Source organism: Neomonachus schauinslandi, chromosome 4, assembly GCF_002201575.2.
Source record: "Neomonachus schauinslandi chromosome 4, ASM220157v2, whole genome shotgun sequence".
NCBI classification, from domain to species: Eukaryota; Metazoa; Chordata; class Mammalia; order Carnivora; family Phocidae; genus Neomonachus; species Neomonachus schauinslandi.
In genome coordinates this window covers 149673154-149694737 of record NC_058406.1, presented here as the reverse complement: position 1 = coordinate 149694737, position 21584 = coordinate 149673154, and the positions used below count along the sequence as shown (strand labels likewise).

The 21584-nt window shown below is 44.3% G+C and overlaps 1 protein-coding gene across 3 annotated transcripts in view; it reads right to left on the bottom strand.

The window, feature by feature from the left end:
• The window catches only part of MATN2 (matrilin 2), a 116608-nt gene extending 97303 nt beyond the window's left edge, over nucleotides 1–19305 (bottom strand). For all 3 annotated transcript variants that reach the window (XM_021688685.1, XM_021688686.1, XM_044914654.1), the window contains exon 1: nucleotides 19161–19305. In XM_021688685.1, the coding sequence (XP_021544360.1) occupies nucleotides 19161–19305 (145 nt within the window). The remainder of the gene's footprint in view (nucleotides 1–19160) is intronic.
• Nucleotides 19306–21584: the final 2279 nt, after the last annotated feature.

Below are 21584 nucleotides of genomic sequence, written 5' to 3'. Positions count from 1 at the left end.
AGAATTTTAAGACAATTCCTTCATCTTTAGGAGTTGAGTTTCTGCCCCTTTGTTATCTAACCCTGGAGCGAGTCTACCCAAAGGACTTTCAGTGGTGGAGCAGGGAGCTTAGGTCAGCAGCTGGGCCCTCCAAACTCATCTCTCTTAGGTGTCCCAACTTCTCCACCTCTAGCGCTCAGCCTGGTTAATTCAGATTTCAAATGAAATAACTATTGATTGAATGTCAGTTGGCACTCGGCATTGACTCTCACCTCTCTCAGGAGGCTTCCAGTACTGCAGAAATGAAAAAGACAAGAACCATACTTCCCAGACGCCCTTGCCGCTAGGGTTTTGGGTAACAATTAGGTACCACCAATTAAATATACTCACAAAGGAGGAAGCAAAGGGAAGGCTGCTTCTGCTGGCAAGTAGGGCTGTAGAGAGACAGGCTTGGTGTTCTAGTATCTGCTCACCAGCTTCATAGATGCCGTTATGGTGGCAGTAGCATCCTGATCCCAGCCATGAGTTCTTGTGTGATGGCTCTGAATCCCACTTCTCTGACCTTTCCAACAGTTACGTAAGTACCTCGTTCCCAGTACGAAATCCCTTTCTGCTTAAAATGCCTAGAGAGCTTTGTTTCCCACACTGGTGCTGGTGGTGCCCTCAACTCCTCAACATGTCTGCCTTCTTGCCACTCACTCATCCGCCGTGGATTCCAACTGAGCGCTCAAAACACACTGGAACAAAAAAACACAACTGAGCATGCTCAGGCCTCTTCACAGAGCTCACCTGACGGTCTAGTTGCTCCAAGCTTTGTGGAAGTAGGGCCAACTCTCTTCCCCTCCCCTGAAACCTCTGCATGCCTCTCCATCCTTCTCTCCACAGTGACTCCCCCAGGCACCTAGACTGTTCTCATTCTCCAACTCCTTTGGAAACTGTCCTCTCTCCATTTTGATACGATGCTTCATTTCCTCCATCCTTATTTAACTTGGCCTAGGCCTCCACTCCCTAAAATACACTGAGACAGTGTATTACACAAAAGGAAAACTATTGAGCCAGCTATTTGTTTCCTCATCACTCACAGCGCTTGGGGGAACACTCAGCTCCAGCTGGTGTACTCAACTGCATTAAGCTTAACGCCCTATGTTAGGGTTGCCATGGAAGCCAGGAATAACATTTCAAGCATCCCTCACAGCCTTGGTGACTTTGGTTTCTAGGCTGTTCTACAAATAGTCTTTCTTGCAGCTGATCATTAAAATGAAGATCAGTTAATAAAACAGCATGTTTAATGAACTAAAATGGTACTTGTTACAGACCTGATAATCACAAAGTACTTAGGATATGCATACTTTAAAACTAAAAAGGGGGGCACCTGGGTGGTTCATTCGGTAAGTGTCTGACTCTCGGTTTCAGCTCAAGTCATGATCTCATGGGTTGTGAGATTGAGCCCCCACATCGGGCTCCGTGCTTAGCAGAGAGTCTGCTTGAAAATGCTCTCTCTCTCTGCCCCTCCCCCACTTTCATGCATGCTCTTTCTCTCTGTAAAATAAATAAATCTTTAAAAAAACTGAAAAGGGACCTTAAAGACTGGATTAAATTTCCCTATTCCGCAAATGGAGAATATAGATCATGCGGTAAAATGGTAAGGCAGCCTCCTGACTCTCAGGCCACCCCCGTTCCCTCATCCAACACACACTTCCCATCCTGGGCAAGTTACCTTCTCTGTCTAACTTCAGTTTCCTCTTCTACCAAATGGGGACAATGACTCATATGGTTGTCATGAGGATTAAGTAAGTTAATGTGTGTAAAGTACTTAGAATGGTGCCTGGCACAAAATAAGAGTCAAAAAAATCACTTATTGTTGTTGTTATGATTATTATTATTCCCACCTGGTATTATGTTGAAGGCTATATGGAAGCAACATGGCATAGCACAGAAATCACTGGCCTGGGAGTCCAGAGATTCATGGTCTGGTCCCTGCTCTGCCATTAGCTAGGTGACATTAGCCACATGACCTTCTTCTTTTTTGGCTATGTCACTTTGATCTTTAGGGTTGAACTAAATGACACCTTGGTTCCTTTCCAGTTCTAGTTGGGTCTAGTTTACACCATGGTGTTAAATAAGTTAAATAGAACTGTTCCTTGACTTTTATAAATGGTTATATCCATATCTATAATGATAGCTAATATTTATTGAGCAATGGTTATATATCAATAAAATGCTAAATGTTGAACGTGTATTAACTCCTTATTTTTCACAACAACCCGTTGTCCCATTTAACAGCTGGGAAAACCGAGGCACAGAGAGTTTTGAGTAATTTGCCCAAGGTCACATTGTTAGAAAGTGGTAGAGCCAGGATTTGAATGCAGGAATCTGAGTCTAGAACTCATACTCTTCATGATTATTCTACAGGAAACAACAAACTTACACACCACAACTAGACAAGGGTGCAAGCTGCATGACTTTATATTACATTAATGTTCCCTAGTTGTAACTGTAGGGAACTCTGCTGGCTATATCTATAAATTCCCAGTAACTGGAACTGTTCAAGAAGGTTTTGGGAGACTTGCCACAAAATAAAATAATCCTTAGTCCTTCATACACTCCAGAGACGCTCACCTCCACCAACATCCCTCACCGCAATGATGGCATTAGCTTCCCAACTGGCATTTACCTTTGCCCTTCTACAAACTGTTCTCAGTCCAGCAGCCACAGTGATTCTTTTTTTTTTTTTTTTTTTTTATTCATGAGAGACAGAGAGAGAGAGAGAGGCAGAGGGAGAAGCAGGCTCCCAAGGAGCAGGGAGCCCAATGCGGGACTCAATCCCAGGACCCTGGGATCATGACCTGAGCCGAAGGCAGACGCTTAACCATCTGAGCCACCCAGGCGCCCCACAGTGATTCTTTAAACACAAGTGAAATCACCCACTCCTTTGTTTAAAACCCTCCCATGGTTCCCATCTTTCTCAGAGAAAAGCCCAAGTCCTACACACGGCCTCCAAAGGCCCGCATGTTACTTCTCCAAGGCACACTACACTGGCATTGCAATTCTAAACACTTCAGGCATGCTTTTAGCACTGTTCCCTCAGCCTGGAACATTCTGGATTCAGTGATTTTCCCCTCACCCGCCTTCGGGTGCCTGTGGAAAGCGCCCCCCTCTCAGTGAGGCCTCCCCTAACCCCCATCACAATCTAAAATTCCCCACCCCCACTCCCAGCACTCCTATCCCTCTTTCTGGCTTTATTTTTCTCTGTAGCATTTACCAACTTCTCTCATATATATTTTATTTATTTATTTTTTATTATCTGTCTCTTCTATTGGAATACATGATCCATGAGGTCAGGGATTTTTGCCTATTTTGTTCCCTGCTGTGTTCCCAAGACCCCCACTGCTAGGTGACTCAACTCTTTGTGAGATGAATGAATGAAAGGATGAAGGAATGAGTACATATCTGGGCGTCTGTGACACAAGAAACCAGTATCGGACTGTGACTTGAAGAGTTCTTAGAACTCTCTTTCATCTCTCAAAGGTTAGTCCTGGAAAAAAAGACTTGAAGCAAAATGACTGGATATTTATATTTCTAAAATTATATAGAAACAGGATTAAATCTACTCCTGCAGGAGAGAACCTCTGAGAATCCAACAGACAACAAGGGCAAAAATAAGCACACACTACTCTCATAACATAAACTGTTTAAAAAAATGTTTAAAGGTTGGGGATGGATGTTTACTCGAACTCTTGAGGCCAAACCAGTACCAAAGGATGGATATTATAGGATCAATCTCAGCATGCTACAGAATAAGGACATTATGTATGGATTTCAGCCAGCTATGTTTCAAGATTCCTAGAAAAATTCATAGAGCATTTACTATACAAGTTTTAAATTGCATTAAATACATTTAAATTGCATTTAATACATTTCCATTTATCATATAAGCCTCAAATTGCAAACAAAACAATCTAACAAACAAAAAAATCCAGTAATAAAGTTTAAGGCTTTGACATTCTTTTTTAGTTTTTTTAATGTGCACCAACCATTTGGGTAATTCTTTTTCTTGTCCTCTCATCTCTCAACTTAATTATTACTGCCTTCTATCTATTTTGTGTACTTTCAAGAAAATGGCTTAACACAGTAGAGTAGACAACACTAGTGGTTGACTATATAAAATTCATTTCTCTCCCCCATCCCTTCCTGCTCCCTTGCTTAAGATTTCAAGCAGCAAAGAGGTGGCCATGAGCTCCATGAGGGCAGGGCCCACCCCACCAGGAAGGAGTCCTTACTGAACAAAGCCAGTCATGGTTATCCCACTCCCAGACTGGGTAGTTGGAATGAGCATGCGATCCAGTTTTGGCCAGTGGGGAGTAAGGGAAACTCCCCTGAAATTTCTAGAAAAGATTTTGGTCTCTGATAAAAGGAACGAACCAAGGGATGAAAAAGTCCTCTTTCTTTTCTTTATTTTCTTCCTGACTTGACCATGGTCATGGAATAAAGTGATATTTGGAGCTGCAGCAGTCATCTTGTGACTACAAGGCAAAAGCCTAAGGAAGGAAAGCCAATCTCCTGGGATGACAGAGCTGAAATCTAAAAGGAGCTCTGGTCTCAATGACAAAGCTGAGCTACCACCACCGACTGGGAATCACTGACCTCCAGACTTCTTGTGAGATACTTAAATATCTTTTCATAAAACCACTGTTAGCTTAGCTTAAGCCAATTGCAAAAAGAAATCCAGAGATTTCTCTGCTGATACCAAGCTTGCTGCAGAGTAGCTGCTCAATAAAAATGTATGCCATGTGTGAAGGAATGATTCTGATGGTACAGATTTTGACATTTAAAAAAATTAAATGTATTCAACTCTTTTGCTAAGTGTGCATATTTTCTAAAATGCTCATGTAATCAACTTGATAGAGGTTCTTCTCTAAGACCAATATCTGATTTAAGGTTTAAAGAAAAAAAATGCTGTTTTATATCTAAATTAGTAAATGCTCAAATAGATAAATACAAATTAATAATACTAGTAATATTAATAAATGTCACCTCTCACTATTCATTCAGTATACATTTATTGAGAGGCTACAATGTCAGATGCTTTAGACCCAGAGATGAAAAGACCTAATTCCTAGATTTAAAGATGTCACAGTAGAGGAGGCTCTGTTATTTCCACTTTGCAATGTACAAAGTGTTTTTTAAGAATAACTTTTAAAATAGATAATCACAACAACAGGCATTTACTGAATGCTAACTCTGTGCCAGGCTCCATGCCAGCCATTTATCTGCGTGTCCACTCATTATTACTGCCATTTTACAAGGGGGACAACTGGTGTAGAGGGTGGCTCTGTTACTTATTCATGGTCACACAGTGGAAAGCCAGCATTCACGTTTATTAAATGTCAGTTACTGTTATTTTTAAAACCAAGCTGACAAGTGTTTTTTCAGGTGTGGGAAGATCCAAGAGCCACAGTTGATTGGAAGCTTGTAAGAAAATGGGTTGAGGAGATTATTAGGAAAAAGGAAGACATCTTGGGCTCTCTGCAGAGCTGGAGGCTCCCGATCAAGGAACGACAGTTCAGGACACCATTCTGTATTTAAAGGAAACATAGGCAGGGTTCTTTTCCCCTCCTGAACTTTAACCTGTAAACCAAACTATCAGTTGAGCATCTCCAAGGGATGTCCCTTTGGATACCCCTTAGACACTCCAGCTGAACATGGAGTTTGAGCTCACACAAGGCACTCAGTGTTTGTTGAATGAATAAAGATTTAGCTGCTGTGGTTGTGTGTGGTAGTTTTACGTGACAGCCATTTGCGGACAGGGATTATGTCTGTCTCGTCTGCGTCTGGGGCTTGCCTCAGCTTCAGTGGCTGGTTGGTTGATGGTTTTATTCCAGCCCTGATTCAGTCTGACCATTGGCTGGGGCAAATGTCTACATGAGAAGAAACTATGTGGTAGGAGGAGAAAAGAGCTCCTCTGAGCCCCAGGAGACTTGGTCCTAAGCCGTAGGTGCTGCTGGTGAATCGCTTCACTTTGAACAAGTAACAGTATCTCTGGGCTTTGGTTCCTTCATCCTAGTTTCTTAACCTTTATTTGTACCAAGGACTTCCATGGCAGTGTGGTGAAGCCCATGACCCCTTCTCAGAATAAACTTGTTAAATGCCTAACAGAAAATGCCACACCCACTAGGATGGCTACTATTTTAAAAATGGAGAACAACAGGTGTTGGTAAAAATATGGACAATTTGGAACCCTTGTGCATTGCTGGTGGGAATGTAAAATGGTGCAGCCACTGTGGAATACAGTTTGGCAGTTCTTCAAAAAGTTAACTGTAGATGGGGCGCCTGGGTGGCTCCATCGCTTAAGCATCCGACTCTTGATTTTGGCTTAGGTCATGATCTCAGGGTCGTGAGATCGAGCCCCGGGTCAGGCTCCATACTGGGTGTGGAGCCTGCTTAAGATTCTTTCTCTGCCTCTCCCTCTGCCCCTCTGCCCTTCTTCCCACCCCCTGCCCCCACTTACACGCTTGTGTTCTCTCTCGCACGTGAAAAAAGTTAAACATAGAATTACCATATTTCTCAGTAATTTCATCCTTGATATATATCCAAGAAAAATTGGAAGCAGGGACTCAAACAGATACTTGCAGGCCAGTGTTCATGCCAGCATTATTTACAATGGCCAAAAGGTAGAAACAACCCGTGTCCATCCATAGATGAATGGATACACATATAATGGAATTTTATTCGGCCATAAAAAAGAAGTTCTGACACCTGCTACAACATAGATGAACCTTGAAAACATTATACTAAGTGAAAAAAGTCAGACACCAAGGCGCAAATATTATATCACTCCACTTATATGAGGTATCAAGAATAGGCAAGTCCATAGAGACAGGAAGTAGAAAAGAAGTTCCTGGGGAAAGGGAAGATGGGGAATTACTTCCTAACAGGTAGTTTCTGTTTGCGATGATAAAAAGTTCTGGAAACAGACAGTGATGATGGCTACACAACAATGTGAGGGTTCTCAATGCCACTGAATTGTACACTTCAAAATGTTTAAGATGGTTAATCTTACATTATGTGTCTCTATTACCACAAGAAACAAACAAGTAAATGCAAAGGGTAAGAAAGGAGGCCAATTATTTGAACTTCAGTTATCAAGATATTTAAAGTGTTACTATAGGGATATAGTAACATATGGACTTTAAAAAATAACACTGAATAACAAGGTCGATGGGGCACCTGGGTGACTCAGTCAATCAAGCGTCTGCCTTCGGCTCAGGTCATGATCCCAGGGTCCTGGGATCGAGCCCCGCATCGGGCTCCCTGCTCTGAGGGGAGCCTGCCTCTTCCTCTCTTCCCCGCTCATGCTCTCTCTCACTATCTCTGTGTCTCTCAAATAAATAAATAAAATCTTAAAAAAAATAAAATAACAAGGTCAAAAGGGAGGTCTCCTAACTAGTGTAATTTCAAAGTAGCGATGCATGTCAGCCGTATTTTGAATTATCTCTGACTACATAATGTGCCCTGAAAATATCTGTGGTCTCTGCTGGTGACACAGAGCTGCCACTCCTCCTGTGGTTTGTGGTTTACAATCATAATAGAAGGAAATGCTCAATTGCAGTTAGAGGTTGGTGAAAAAGTATGTAATTTTTTTCCCATCCAAATTATGGGCCCAGTGAAGTCTGTCCAAGGACTCTGTTGGTCCATGGCCCCCAGGCTAAAAACCTCTCAACCAGATGATCTCTAAACTCCCTTCTAGGTAAACTGGTGTCATCTAGGAGTAGCTTCAGGCTTCATCTCTACGTCATGAATAAATTAACATCTCTGATCAGATTTTTTCTTATCTGGGAGAACTGTCATCAAATCCACCTCTCAAGGGCTTTGTGAAGAAAAGGGAGATAGGGCAAGCAAAAGGTACTTTCAAAAACTGTAGAGCTCTCTTACAAACGCTAGGTATTACCAGAAAAACCTAAGAGTCAATAGAGACTTCTTCTCCTATCCCCAGCACATCATCCCCCAGGTCTCAATGTTCCTTCAGAATTTTGGTAGGAGCTTTGTGAACTATGGGAACAGAACCCTGAGCACTTTTTGTTGAAAAATACCATGCCCTGTGTTAAAAATAGTGTTATGACCTGTATTTTGTATGTATGCTGATAGATTTGAAAATACAGACAAATTAAGGAAAACGCCAATTAGCAAAACAGACTCAAGAAGAAATAGGAAACCCAAATAGACTCATGACTGTTAAAAAAAAAAATCGAATTCGTTGTCAGAAATATCCTCTCTACAGAAGGCATCAAGCCCAGATGGCTTTGTGAGTAAGTTCCACTGGCTCTGGAGCCCCTCCTCTCACGGATCCCATACAAATTTCCCCCCCAAAGACCCACGCTGCCTGCAACTGGGGAATTTGTCTCAAACCCCAAAACATGACAGGTAGGGAGCCAGATGGGACTCTGCAGCATCATCAGCACCCAAAACAATGCTGTCCTCACACAGCAGGTGAATAAATGATAAAACTGAGGCAAATCATGAAAGAAAAAAATAATGTATTAGAGCTAAACGATTTGGGTACAGAAAAATAGCTAGGTAGAATTGATGACTTTCCTATTCCTCTTCATTTTGGAGATAAATTCAAGTTTGCCTGGAGCAGGGGGGTGGAGGAGCCTGCTTCCTTCAGTAGATGGGACCATCACGCAGGACAGCCACAGGGAGTCTGACCATCTGGGCACCTATGGATAAATGGTACCCTCTAGGAGGAGGGCATGCTTCCCAGGCTACCCCAGCAATGAGTGCCAAACATTGAAGGATGCTGCATCTTTCACTTGGCCCAGCACAGCGCTTGTAACCTGGGGATCCTCAGGACATACTCATTCAGTGAATGGATCCCATCGACTGGAACAAGCCTTAGTGTCAGGGCCGGGGAATTAAGAGCTAGAGATGGAAAGCAGCCTCTCATAGCCTTTGCCAGGTCTGAACCCTCTGGATGGGATTCTTCCCCAGTTTACGTTATGGTCCAACCTGACTTTAAAGGCCTCTGAGACTCATTCTCCCCAGGCTTCTCATGGCCCAAATGCCCCACACGGCATGTAATGCATCCTGCCTTTCTGAAGGCCCCTCCTGGCCCTGAGCCCCTGTCGTCAGATGCCTACATTCCTCTTATTTCTCCCCTGCATCAGCTCCTTGTACATCTGGCCATCAGCTTCCTCTTTGATGTTCTCAGGCCTTGGCTGGCTACGGCCTTAAGATAATTTCTCCCTCCTCCTCCTTTCCCAGACCCACCATCCTCTGAGCAGCCAAAATACACACATGGCCCTCCTTTCATCTTTCCCTATAAATCAGCCTCCTCTGGATATACTGAAAGAAGACTGCTCTGAGCTGGTGGTTCTCATTCTTGGCTTTTGAAAAATCTTACTCGGACTTGGCTTCGTATCCTGGCTATGCTGCACTCGCTTCTCATCTCCAGCTCTAGGATGTTGGCTGTCCAACCCACCATGTTCATCCGACCTGCTTTAAAGGACTCAGAGACATCCACATCTCTGGAGTCTTTGAGCGTGCTTCCCCGGCGTGTGTCAGTAACGTTCTATCTATCACCCTGAAATGGGAATACACGGCGAATCAGAAAGGAAAAAAAACTATTTAGGAAGGTGTCAGAGAAGACGTATTGTCCCCCACAATTCATAAGTTGAAGTCCTAAACCCTAGTACCTCAGAATGTGAGTGTATTTGGAGATGCGGTCTTTAAAGAGGTCATTAAAGTTAAATGAGATCATTAGGGTGGGCTCTAATCTAATGTAACTGGTGTCCTTATAAGAAGAGGGAACTTGGAGGTAGACAGGTACAGAGGGAGGACCACATGAGGACATGGGGCAACGGCAGTCCTCTGCGAGCCCTAGCCAAGAGGCCTCAGAAAAAAAACATACCTTGCCAACACCTTGATCTTGGACTTCTAGTCTCCAGAAAGGTGAGAAAATAAATGTCTGGAGTTTAAGCCTCCCAATATATGGTGCTTTGTTACGGCGGCCCTAAGAAACTAATATACAACTCAAGTCTCTATAATATTTCCTCTCGCGAATACATGAAATATATATAGGTTGATCACTTGGGCAACTTTTTGAAATAGCTCCTCTTGTATTTTCAATAACTAAAGGTCATTAAATATTTAAACATGAACTTTTTAAAGTAAAGATGATTATTCTTTATAATCATTTCAAGAGAATATAAAATATTCTTTTAATATTTTCAGTGGGGACATAAAGATATAGAAAGCATTTTATCAAATTTGTAAATGATTATAAATTGCTCTGTTAAGGAGGGAAAAGATATTAATCAAGAATGAATAACTTAAATGAAGAAGATAAATTTAATACAAAAAATTTAAAATATCCTACTTAAGTTAAAAACACCTGCCCCATGATGGCTATTGAGCCACGCAGAGTAAGGGTCTAGTCATATTCGCTGACTGCAAGCTGTACATGAATTAACCAAAAAAGCAAATACAATTAACCTGTAATCATTCTTTTCATTCATTCAATTAACATTGCCAGAAGTGAAACCCAGGGATTCAACAAATTATATGTTGCCAGTCACTAAAAATTTCTCAGTTTCTCTCTTGCTTAAAATTTGTTATTGGAAAGGCTCCTAAGGCAGATTGTTCCTGGAAAGCAAATATTTAGCTTTTTTTTTTTTTTTTAATAGGAGAGAAAGTCCTTATCTCCTAGTTCAGTTCCTAATCCTGCAGGCAACTCCATACAATCTTGGACCATGAGGGTTCGCAGATTACAGACTTATTTAAGCCTCTACACACAAGGCTTTCCACATCCCTGAAGCCCGAGGAGGCAAGCTGTTTCCTTCCTGGGCTAATCTGGTGGCTACAGAATTTTGTATGGAAGGAAAACCTGTTTCCTTGAAAGCACAGGTGTTTGGTTCTCCACCTCCTCTTTAAGGTCTTGATAACAAACCTGGACTCCTCCATAACACAGCCTTCAGAGAGCCCTTCGATTTTTTCAAGCGAAACATCCTCAGGCCTTTTGGATCTTTTCCACATGCCCTGGCTTCGGAAACCTCCACCAGCTCGGCGGCTCCTCTCTGGCCACTCCTTTTCGCTCATTTGTTCGTTCACTTACTCCTCTAGGCGTCTATGGAGTACCTGCTGCGTACCTGGCACATTACTGATCCCTGCCGCCGCAACACAGACGATGAAGCAGGCGATCGCTGTCCAGGCTGTAAGTGCTGCTCTGGGACATAGGGCATGCTGGGGGGATGCATTGTTGGGGTACTAAATCCCGACCTAAAAGATCAGGACTGCTTCCACTGAGCCCTGAAAGATGAGTCCAATTGAGTTGGACAGAACAGAAGAGGTAGGTTTGCGGGCAAGGGTTTGAACAGAGGAAAAGGCATGTTGTAGTTTCATATCCCACCTCTGCGGCTCAATGGTTATCTGACCTTGAGCAAGATATTTCACCTCTCTGAGCTTCAGTTTCTTCATCTGTAAAATGGGGATAGTAACACCGTGTGGAGTAAAGTGTGAACTGCCTCGTACAGTGCCTGACACGTAGTAGATGCTCCCCCACCCCCCCTAAAAAAAGACAGCCCTCATTATCATTACTTTAATTATTACCATGGGTTAGGGAGACCTGGGACATGATTGGCCAGAGGGGTAAGACTGTATGCCTTGCCCTCCAACGGGACAAGCCACAAGCCGTCAAGGAAGAGAAAAGAAGAGTGGCTATGTCACCCGCAGAGAGGATGCCCCCCTCCTGGGCAAGCTGAGGATAGAACATCCTGGAACTGACGAAGGAAATGAGGGAGGGAGGAAGAGCTTTAATAGGGAGAGATAAAGGAGAGTTACAGAAAAGGAAGGGGATAAAGAGTTTAATAGAAAAGAGAAAGGAGGGCGCCTGGGTGGCTCAGTTGGTTGGGCGACTGCCTTCAGCTCAGGTCATGATCCTGGAGTCCCGGGATCGAGTCCCGCATCGGGCTCCCTGCTCGGCAGGGAGTCTGCTTCTCCTTCTGACCCTCCCCCCTCTCATGCTCTCTGTCTCTCACTCTCTCTCTCTCAAATAAATAAATAAAATCTTTAAAAAAAAAAAAAAAAAAGAAAAGAGAAAGGAAGAAAGAAGGGGAGAGAGAGAATCTGTAGGAGAAAAAAAAAATCCAGTTATTTATTCACTGGCTAGGAAAGCTTTTAACTTTGTAGCTTATTGGAAGTCAGATGCTAGGCTTTTTTTTTTTTTTTTAATTCTTCCAATATTAATTACAAGATAGGAATGAGGAATTCAGTTTATACAGGTTATTCAACGTGAACGGTAACAGAGGCATTGGTTTATACATAAAGCAGAGAGCACAGGCACAAAGAGAAGCGTTTCATGCATCTGGGCTGAGTAGCAGCCATGACAGTCCTCCCACTGAGTCCTTGTTCCCAGCTGCCATTGTATAGCACAGGATGCGTAGTGGAGGGCTGAAGATGGGGTGTGATCTCACTTCAAAGGACTTGATTTTTGAAAAGCCTCTGCTCTAGTGAAAACAATTTGATAAGCTCTACCCATCAAACTCCATTTTTATAATCAGTCCTGATGACAAAGACACACACCAGCCACTCGATTGTTTAGACGTGTGTTAATCACTGCTGGAAGAGGCTGGTTCCCTGCACAGTGGGGAGGCCCACCTTTGCCAGCTTCCGCTGGGTAGAAAAATGCCAGCAGCTTATTTTCAAAGCTTCAGAAGGGGTGGACCCAGCCTATAGTTAGTTTATCCTCTCCAACTGCGGTTTTCTTAGCCGATGTTACTCATCCCTGCATTGTGTTTCTGGCTTGTGCCTCACAGCGTCTCCTCCTAAGATCTTTTCCTCCTGCCCATCCCCTTACCCTACCTTCTAGATTTCTCTTCTACAGTAATTCTCAAATTGAGATCTCCAGGAATACAACCTCTCAGGTTCCCAACCCAGACCTACTGAGTCAAACACTCTGAGCTTAGGGACCAGTAGTGTGTGTTCTAACAAGCTTTCAGGAGCTTCTGATGCACAATAAAGTTTGAGAAACACTGCTTTGCTGCCTGATCCTACAGCTCCCTTACCCCTATGCCTGATCCTATTGCCCCCCCCCCCCCTGCCTGATACTATTGTCCCCAACACCCCCACCTGATCCTACTGTCCCCTCTACCTCCCTGCCTGATCCTACACTCCACCCCACCCCTCTGCCTGATACTGCCTTCCTGCCCCCTCTCCCCTACTTGATCCCACGGCCCACCCTCCTACCTGATTCTACTCTCCCACCTCTTCTGTTTCAAAACCCTCCTCAGCCTCCAGGATATGGTTCCACCTTGGCTCTCCCACCGGGAGAAAGTGAAAGAAAGCCAAGGATTGCATTGGGGGTTTCACCACAGGAGCCAGAGAAGGGACATCAGGAAGGCATAGGAATTAGTGATGTCATCACAACCTAGATGAGACCTGAAGATCACTGACTTCAACCACTTCCCTTTGTAGATGAACAAACTGGAGGACAGGGCGAGTCGCCCAACGTCACCTGCTAAGTATAAGTGGAATCAAGACTGGAGGCATCCAAATGGGGATGAAATCAGTCATCTGCACGTCTCATCCACTCAGGCATTCAACAAGTACCGAGCTTTGCTGTGGGCTGGACCCAACACCAGGGCTTGACGTCCGTGGACCCCGGGGGACATCATCCCCTAAGCCATGCATCTACTCCCTAAGAGGGGTGGGGGTGGGAGTGGGCACCTTTTTTTCCCTAGGTTTGCAGAAGCCTTGACAAGCTTGCCAAATTGCTTAACTTCTCTGAGCCTGGGCTTCCTCTCCTGCAAATGAGATAAACCAATAGCCACCTTGCGGCGTTTTGTCTTCTTTCTCGCGGATTCAATGAGCTAGCATGTCCCTACTCACAGCAGGGGCTCCGTAATGAGAGTAGCCTCCAGAGGTGCTTTGAGACATGAAAAACGGTCTTTATCTTCAAAGGTTTATAGTCTAGAGGTAAAAACCAGGCAAGCACAAAAATAACTAGAGTAGGAATCCATCCTGGGTAAGTGCCACTATTACCCCTTGGAATATAAGGCAGACAAGGTTGACAGCTGAGCAGAGGACCGCAGTGGGCGTGGCCCATCCCAAGAGGGTCCTGCCTGGCTGGGAGAGGGAGGAGGCCGCATTTGAGCTGGCCCTGGCCGATCACAGGCCTTGGCCAAGGAAAGCTATTCCAGGTAGAAGAAAGAGGGTGAACAAAGCCCCCTGAAAGCTCAGGGAAGGAGACAAAAGTTCAAAACTTGGTAAGGTGGCTCCAGGGCATATAAAACATGTGGCTTCAATAGGTCTGTCACTCCAGGAGCCAGAAACTCTGATGGCCTCTGGCATGTGCTGTTCCTTCCTCACTGAGGGTGCCAACGCATGTCAATTAGGAGGATTGTTTTAGGATGTGGAAATTCATTTGCTGGCAGCCAGCACTTGAAAATGTTAATAATTATCAACATAGGCAAAAACCTCCATTGGCAACAGAGAGTAGGACATTCTTACACTTAATTCTCTTGGCTGGCCCATTCCTTCGGTCACATTGTTAATTTAGGAGGTTGCAGGTCCTTATATGAAACACATTGCATTTTTACTAATATTTCGATGTCAGATTTCATTAGAAATGTATGCAAGAATGGAAATAAGTCCCTCATAAGTACTGTGATTGCCAAGGAATAGAACTTGGGGCTATATATAGTGAGTTCTTAGATTGTCTTCATTAGCTTTATTTTTAAGTAGTAAATTAACTGTTGTGAAGAAATTTCACTGTTCGTAGCCCTGAACACCTGGAATTTTCCTTAGCAGAGTATGTGTTGGTGGGGGCAGGGGGGGTGGGGGGGAGAGGGAGTTCAGCTCCCCCCATTCCTTAACCATACTATGGGGCTAGCCTCCTTTAAAATCTCTACCTCCCACTTAAAACACTCTCTCTCAAAATGCAAACATGAATTCTGCGTGGATACTATTGATCCCAAGGGGCATCTGTTACAGGGAAGGGAAAAGGTTTTGAGGTTAGTAGAAATAAAACGAGCGAGCTTGGTAAATTTAGAAAAGAATGCCCATGTCAACAAGACCTTGTAAAAGGCAAACAAAACAGGGAGAGCCAGCCCACGGAAGTGTAGACCCTTTGCGGACTCTCGTTCTTGGGGTGAGGGGAGTCAAGGACTGTGGGAGTTTGGGCAAAAGGGTTAAGGTTTCCAAAAGGCTGATAGGAATCCACCGGTTGCCCTGGCAACAGCTCCACCCCACCCTGTGGCAGTCATAGAGTAAAGAGAAAAACTGTGCACAAGCCAAGCAGACAGTAATCAGGGCTGGAGGCAACATGACTTCTGGTGAGCCCCACCTTGAAGGCACCCTAAGGAGGAGTTGGGAGTTTGGGAGGGAATGTGCACCACTGATAAAGAATGAGTACAGAGGGATGAATCTGGAGGCTTTCACGGGCTTAGGCTCTGAGTATGGCGCACCCTGCAACTCCCAACTCCACCAGCCAGCATGGTTGCCTGGAAGGGACTTGGGGCTGGAGAATGGGCTCCTTCATTGTCCTGGTGGCCTGCACACAGAGGCTCTCCCTGCCCTTTGCCACAGCCCAGGAAGGCTGAGGCTGTCCAGATGGCACAGTGAATGGACAGAGGGTCAGCAGTGATCACTACTGGTGCCTGCCTCAAGTCCCCCAGGGGTTCCCACCCCTGGCAAATGAAGCCCAAACTCTGTCAGAGCTGCAGAGCCCCTGGCCCTCAGTAATTTGGTTCCCTCCTCCAGGTTTGTCTCCAGCTCAGACCACCCGCCTCACGGGCATGCCGGTCCCCCAATGCCTGACCAGGTTCCACCTGACACTCCAGCCTCACTCCTCCTGCCCGCTCATCCCTCAGGGAGGATCTCTGCCTTCACTAGGAATGCAGCCCTAAACCAGCTGTTTTCAAAGTGCGGTCTAGGGATCCCTGAGGGTCCCTGAGATCCCTTCAAAGGGCCTATGGGGTCAGAACTATATCCATAATAGCACGAATGTTTGCTTTTTATATTATTTTCTCATGAGTACATAGAGCATGAAAAGTTTATTGATGCAGTTTTCGTTTCCACATTGCAACTAACCTTTAAGAAACTATCATTTGTCAAGTTTTGGTGTCATCTCAAAGAAAAATATCCACAATTATATGAAAAGGCTATTAAAATGCTTTTCCTTTTTCAGGAGGCCATATTTTCTTCAGGTAGTCCAACCAAAACAACATTTCATGACAGACTGAATGGACAAGGTAAGAATCCAACTGTCTTCGATTAAGCCAGACATGAAAGAGATTTGTAAAGATGTAGAACAGTGCCATTCTTTTTTTAACTGAGAAAAGGTCATTTTTTATACAAATATTTTTATTTATGTTACGGGTTATGTTGTAGGTTTATTATTGTTATTTTTAATTAATTCGTTAGGTAATATATTTTTAAGTTCTCCATTTCAATATTTGACCCAGTAAATATCAATAGATCTAACCCACAAAAACAAAAAGTCTTTGGGATCCTCAATAACTTTTCACTGTAAAGGGATCCTGAGACCAGAACGTCTGAGACCCACTGCCTTATATTGAGTGGACAGCAGGGAGAGTGGGGCTATAACCTAGCTAATGTTGCTTCTGTTGCACGTCAATTCCACCAAATTAATGACCCTTTTCCATGTCTGTCTCCCCCACTACCCATGTGCTTCCTGAACCCCCAGTGTCTGCCACACAGCAGTAACTCCAGATGAATGAATGAAGTAGGAGGGAAGCTCACGTGGACACACATCACCACTGACTATCATCTGGGCAGCCTGCAAACATTCATAAGCGGGGCTGATAAATACACGCTTTATTTTTTTAAACTGGCTCAAGCTGTTACTGGAACTCTGACTTGACTTTAGACATGAAATATAAACTTTTTTTAAAAAATCAGAAAATTCAAACGAAGAATCAACCTAAGAAACAATTCTGTTTCTCTGTTAAACCTTCAGAGACACCCTTGCAAGTAAGTGACTAGTGAAATAAGTCATGCAGGGCGGACCTTAACTACAGCCACAATGAGGTGCCATGAAAGTGAAACGCGCCTGGGCGATGTTTAGAACATCGAAAACAAAAAGCCGAGAAAAGCGAACACCCATAACATGGGAGACACCGTATTCTAAGAATGAAGACAAAATCACAGGATCAGGGCAAGGACTACAGTGAATGTGGCTTCTGCATCTTTGTTCCCTGTCAGAGGAAGACCAAAAGCAGATGGCACGTGAGAATCCAGGCCAGAAAGTTGTGGTGTTTGCCTTCCAGTTTCATGATTCTCACTCAACCCCATTCACGGGCCCAGCGGCCGTCTAGCACGTCCGGGAGCGGCCACTGGCCACTCTCTGGGGCGGGAAGATGCGCCATGTTCCCGCCTCCTCCTTGGCTCTGGCACATTCTCCGGCGAAATGAGGAACAGGAGGCAATACTGGGTGTGGGGCTGATTTTAGAAGATGAGGGGTTTCTTTTTTTTAAAGATTTTTTTTTTTTTTTCATGAGAGACAGAGCGAGAGAGAAAGGCAGAGGGAGAAACAGGCTCCCAAGGAGCAGGGAGCCCGATGCGGGACTCGATCCCAGGACCCTGAGATCATGACCTGAGCTGAAGGCAGACGCTTAACCATCTGAGCCACCCAGGCGCCCGAGGGGTTTCTACTTCAGAGCCTGAGCTTGGGGCGACGAAGAGGGCAGTGAATGCTGACATAGGGAAGCCGCGGTGTGTGGGTGTCAGGGCGGGGGGGTGGTATTTAGGGCCAAGAGGAGTATGCTTTTCCAGCTAAGTGTGTGGGGGCTCATTCTGAAAGCGCCATCAGAAACCCAACTGTGCAATCGCGGCTGCTGCTGTAGGAATCAGGCATTTTAAGTTCTCTCTCTCCCTCTGTGTGTGTATACGTATATATACTACATGTTATACATATATATGTGTGTGTCTGTGTGTGTGTGTGTGTGTGTGTGTATATATACACACGTTTATCATCTTGAAATTTGTTTTTAAAAAGCCTTTCAATCAGTGTAGTAAACATGCCCCAGTCCTTGCCACATTCGCAAAAGTCTTATGCTGATGTCACTATGGAAACAGATTCTCAGAAGACTAAAGACGTGGAAGGCCCAGGATCATGGGGCCATCATTTAGTGAACATCAGTAAAGATTCTAACCTCTCAGAACAGAGCGTTTGGAGTTGCCCTGATCTCTGTAATTTTGAATACTGAGGCGACCAGGCAATTGGGCAGTTCTTTCAACGGCCTTCATAGGGGGTCAGACTCTGTCACCTGGCCAACAAGCTATAAAACAGTTTCAGAGGACCTCATAGAACAACAGTTGTTGTAAAGCTATCATTCATTGCATACCTACAGTTTATGTTTATTTTAACTTATTTTCTCCTCACAAAAAATACTCCAAGGTCAGCATTAACATTCCCATTTTATGGATGGGGAAACTGAACCCCAGAGAGACTGCACTGCCTAAGTATACACATGTAAGTACCAGACCCAGGACATGAACACAGGTCTATGCCAAAACCTATTCTCCTTCCACTGGCTGACCTTCCTATTACCTCCACATCCTGGGCTTACCAGAGCCTATATTTACAACCAGCTCCATTTATCCATAGTCTGTGTGTTTTTACGATCTTTCCTTTCTCTTGGAGAAAAAGAAAAATTCACCTGAAGAAAACATGTTCATAAGAGAACCCCGATATTTTCTATTCCTGGTATCTTGATTCCACTCACAGTATCCCCACCTGTCTTCTGAGGCTGCTCCCACCTTCCGCAAAACTGCCTGCTCTTTTCCCCATGCTGCCATGCAGGGAAGCGTTATTAACACGGATTAGCTGGACAAATCCAATGAAAAACTCTCATAACACCCTGTTCAGAGAAGTACAACCAGGACCTTTTCAGATTTTTTCCTTGCGTATTGGGAGAAAAGTCATGAACCTCAGATTAAATGGGAGGCTCTGAAATAGAAGGGTTTCAATTTCATTTTGAAAACCCCATGCACTCATTGCCAATGAGATCCATTCCCTCCCCCAGCCCACCCCACCCCCCCAAAACCCAACAGGAGACTGAGGGATAAGAGAGCTTCCTGACTGACATGTGTCCATCTCCTGCCTGGAGGTCCACCCTTAACCACCTCTTCCTGCTTGCTTCGGAGGCAGAGCCCCCATCACTCACCCAGGAGGGCCGTCTGGGGGTGGGTCCGAGTGTGTCTCCCTCTGGAGATGGACCTCCAGGGAGGCCGCTCCCTGGCCTCAGTGGGAAGGAGAAGGAGGATCTGTCCGAGGACCAACAGAAAGCAGCCCACCAGCATCTTTTCCATCTTCGAGAAGAGGAAGAGGGGAAGGCTGTGACAGACACAACGGGAAAAGGGAGCAGGGTGAGATTTCCAGGTCTCCTTGAACTCTAGGTGCTGCAGACCCGCTGTGCCACCTTTTCAGTATCAAACATGCCCCTTGTCCTTAAAATGCCACTTATGTGTTTGATCCTTAAGAACTCAAGGAACTTCCATTGGTAGGTTCTGGATACTCTGAGCAGGGCATGCATATTAAAATTTTTTGTCACTTTGGTCTCTATGAGACTGAATGGAAAACTTGACAGGGAAAAAAAGATCTATCCTCAAGTTTCTCCTTGGGGTTATTTTTTATCAATTGTCTATAATCATATTCTATATCTTGGATTTGAAAAAGGAAAAAATCATATCTGAAGATTCAAAGTAACATTATTCCTTCAGTCTAATAATAGTGTATGGCACAAAGTAATATATATAAATTCCCAAGGAATGTATGTACAGCTGATACAAGGTAGCATCACATAGTGAGCCTCTCAGCCTCCCTGCCTTCCTGCCTCCCTCACATGTCTCTTAAGAGGCAGCAGGGTGCAGTAGTTAAGGGCTTGGACTCTGGCACCAAACTTCCTGCCTTTGAATCCCGACTCTTGAAACTCACTGTGTATGACCTTGGCCAAGCTACTTAACCTCCTGAGGCTTGTGGGAATATGGGATAATATTAGTTAACTGAGTGAATTAATGCATGTAACTGAAGCATTCAGCATAGTGCCTGGCACACATGGGGAGGTGGGGACAAGCAAATGAGCAAAGGTGCTGGGGGACGAGAGAGGAATAGGATCAAACCCGATGTTGAGCAGGAATAAAGAATTCTAACTCTGAGTTCCAGGTATCCACAGTGGCAAGGGGACTTTGAACCAGAGGAGCCCTGTCTACCAGAACAGCACCGCCTTTACCCATTTTCTGTATTGGTATAGCTAGTATAAAGGCTCAGAAGGATTCTAAGCAGGGAAGTGACAGGGTCAGAACCAGGTTTTCCCAGGATGGCCTATCTCAGTGCTTCACATAGGATGAGAAAGGTACTTGGCCACACGGTGAGTGATGTCAAGACTATTCTGTCTGGGGGCGCCTGGGTGGCTCAGTGAGTTAAATATCTCACTCTTGATTTTGGCTCAGGTCAAGATCTCAGGGTCATGAGACAGAGCCCCATGTCAGGCTCTGTGCTGGGCATGGAGTCTGCTTGAGATTCTCTCTCTCCTTCTCCCTCTGCCCCTCCCCCCCCCACACTCTTTTTCTCTCTCTCTCTCAAATTAATAAATAAATCTTAAAAAAAAAAAAAAAAAGACTGTCCTGCCTGTGTGAGTGTCATCACAATTTATTAATTTATATAAATTAGGTGGGGAGGAGGGAAGATTTAAGGAGGAACAACATTTAAGTAACATCACGTGCATGTAAAATCTTTACTAAGTCCTTGTCTTGTGCTTGGCAATTTCACCCAACTGACTTCATTTAATCCTCATACCTATCTTGCAGAAATCAAAATGATTACTTCTGCTTTTTGGAGATGAGGAAACGGAGGCTCACAGAAGCTCAGTAACTTGATCACGGTCAAACAGCTAAAGTAAGTAGCAAAGTAGGGATTCAAACCCAGGGTAAGCAGGCCAATTTACCAATTCATTGATTAGCAGAAAACCCAATTAGCTGCAAGTCAAATCCCAGAAGACAACTCATGAAAGGGCATAGCTGTTCTGCCGTCAGAGGCAGGAACAGGGTAGGGCCAGGGCAAAGACCATTTCCCAAAACTTAAAAAAAAATACTCAGTAATTAGTGAATTGTTTGTTCAGCAAATTGCTTTCAGGAATTGACCTGGAGATAAACCCCGGCTGTCAAACTTCAAAGCCCAAAGTTTTTCACACTTGCTGTATAGAGCTAACTCACTTTCCCCTATGCATTAAAATTCTATTAAAAATAGCAAATGTTTGTACAGCACTTACCATGTGCCAGGCACTGGGCCAAATGCTTTAAATGTATTAAGTCATTTAATTCTAACAGTAACTCAGAGAAGGTAGGTAATTTACCTAAGGTTATGCAGCTGATAAAGTGGCGAAACTCCAGAGCATATCAGCTCATTACTGATAACTATTGCCCCCAACTTTTTAAATAAATTAAATTCTTCACTAATTAGATTGGCCCTTTTTCATAGCTTTAACTGTGAGATTCCTTCTGAGAAAAGGAAGAACACTTAGAAGAGTTTGCCTCTTTCTCTCGTCTTAAACCTATTATTTACTTTCAAGCTTCCTGGGTATTTATCACAT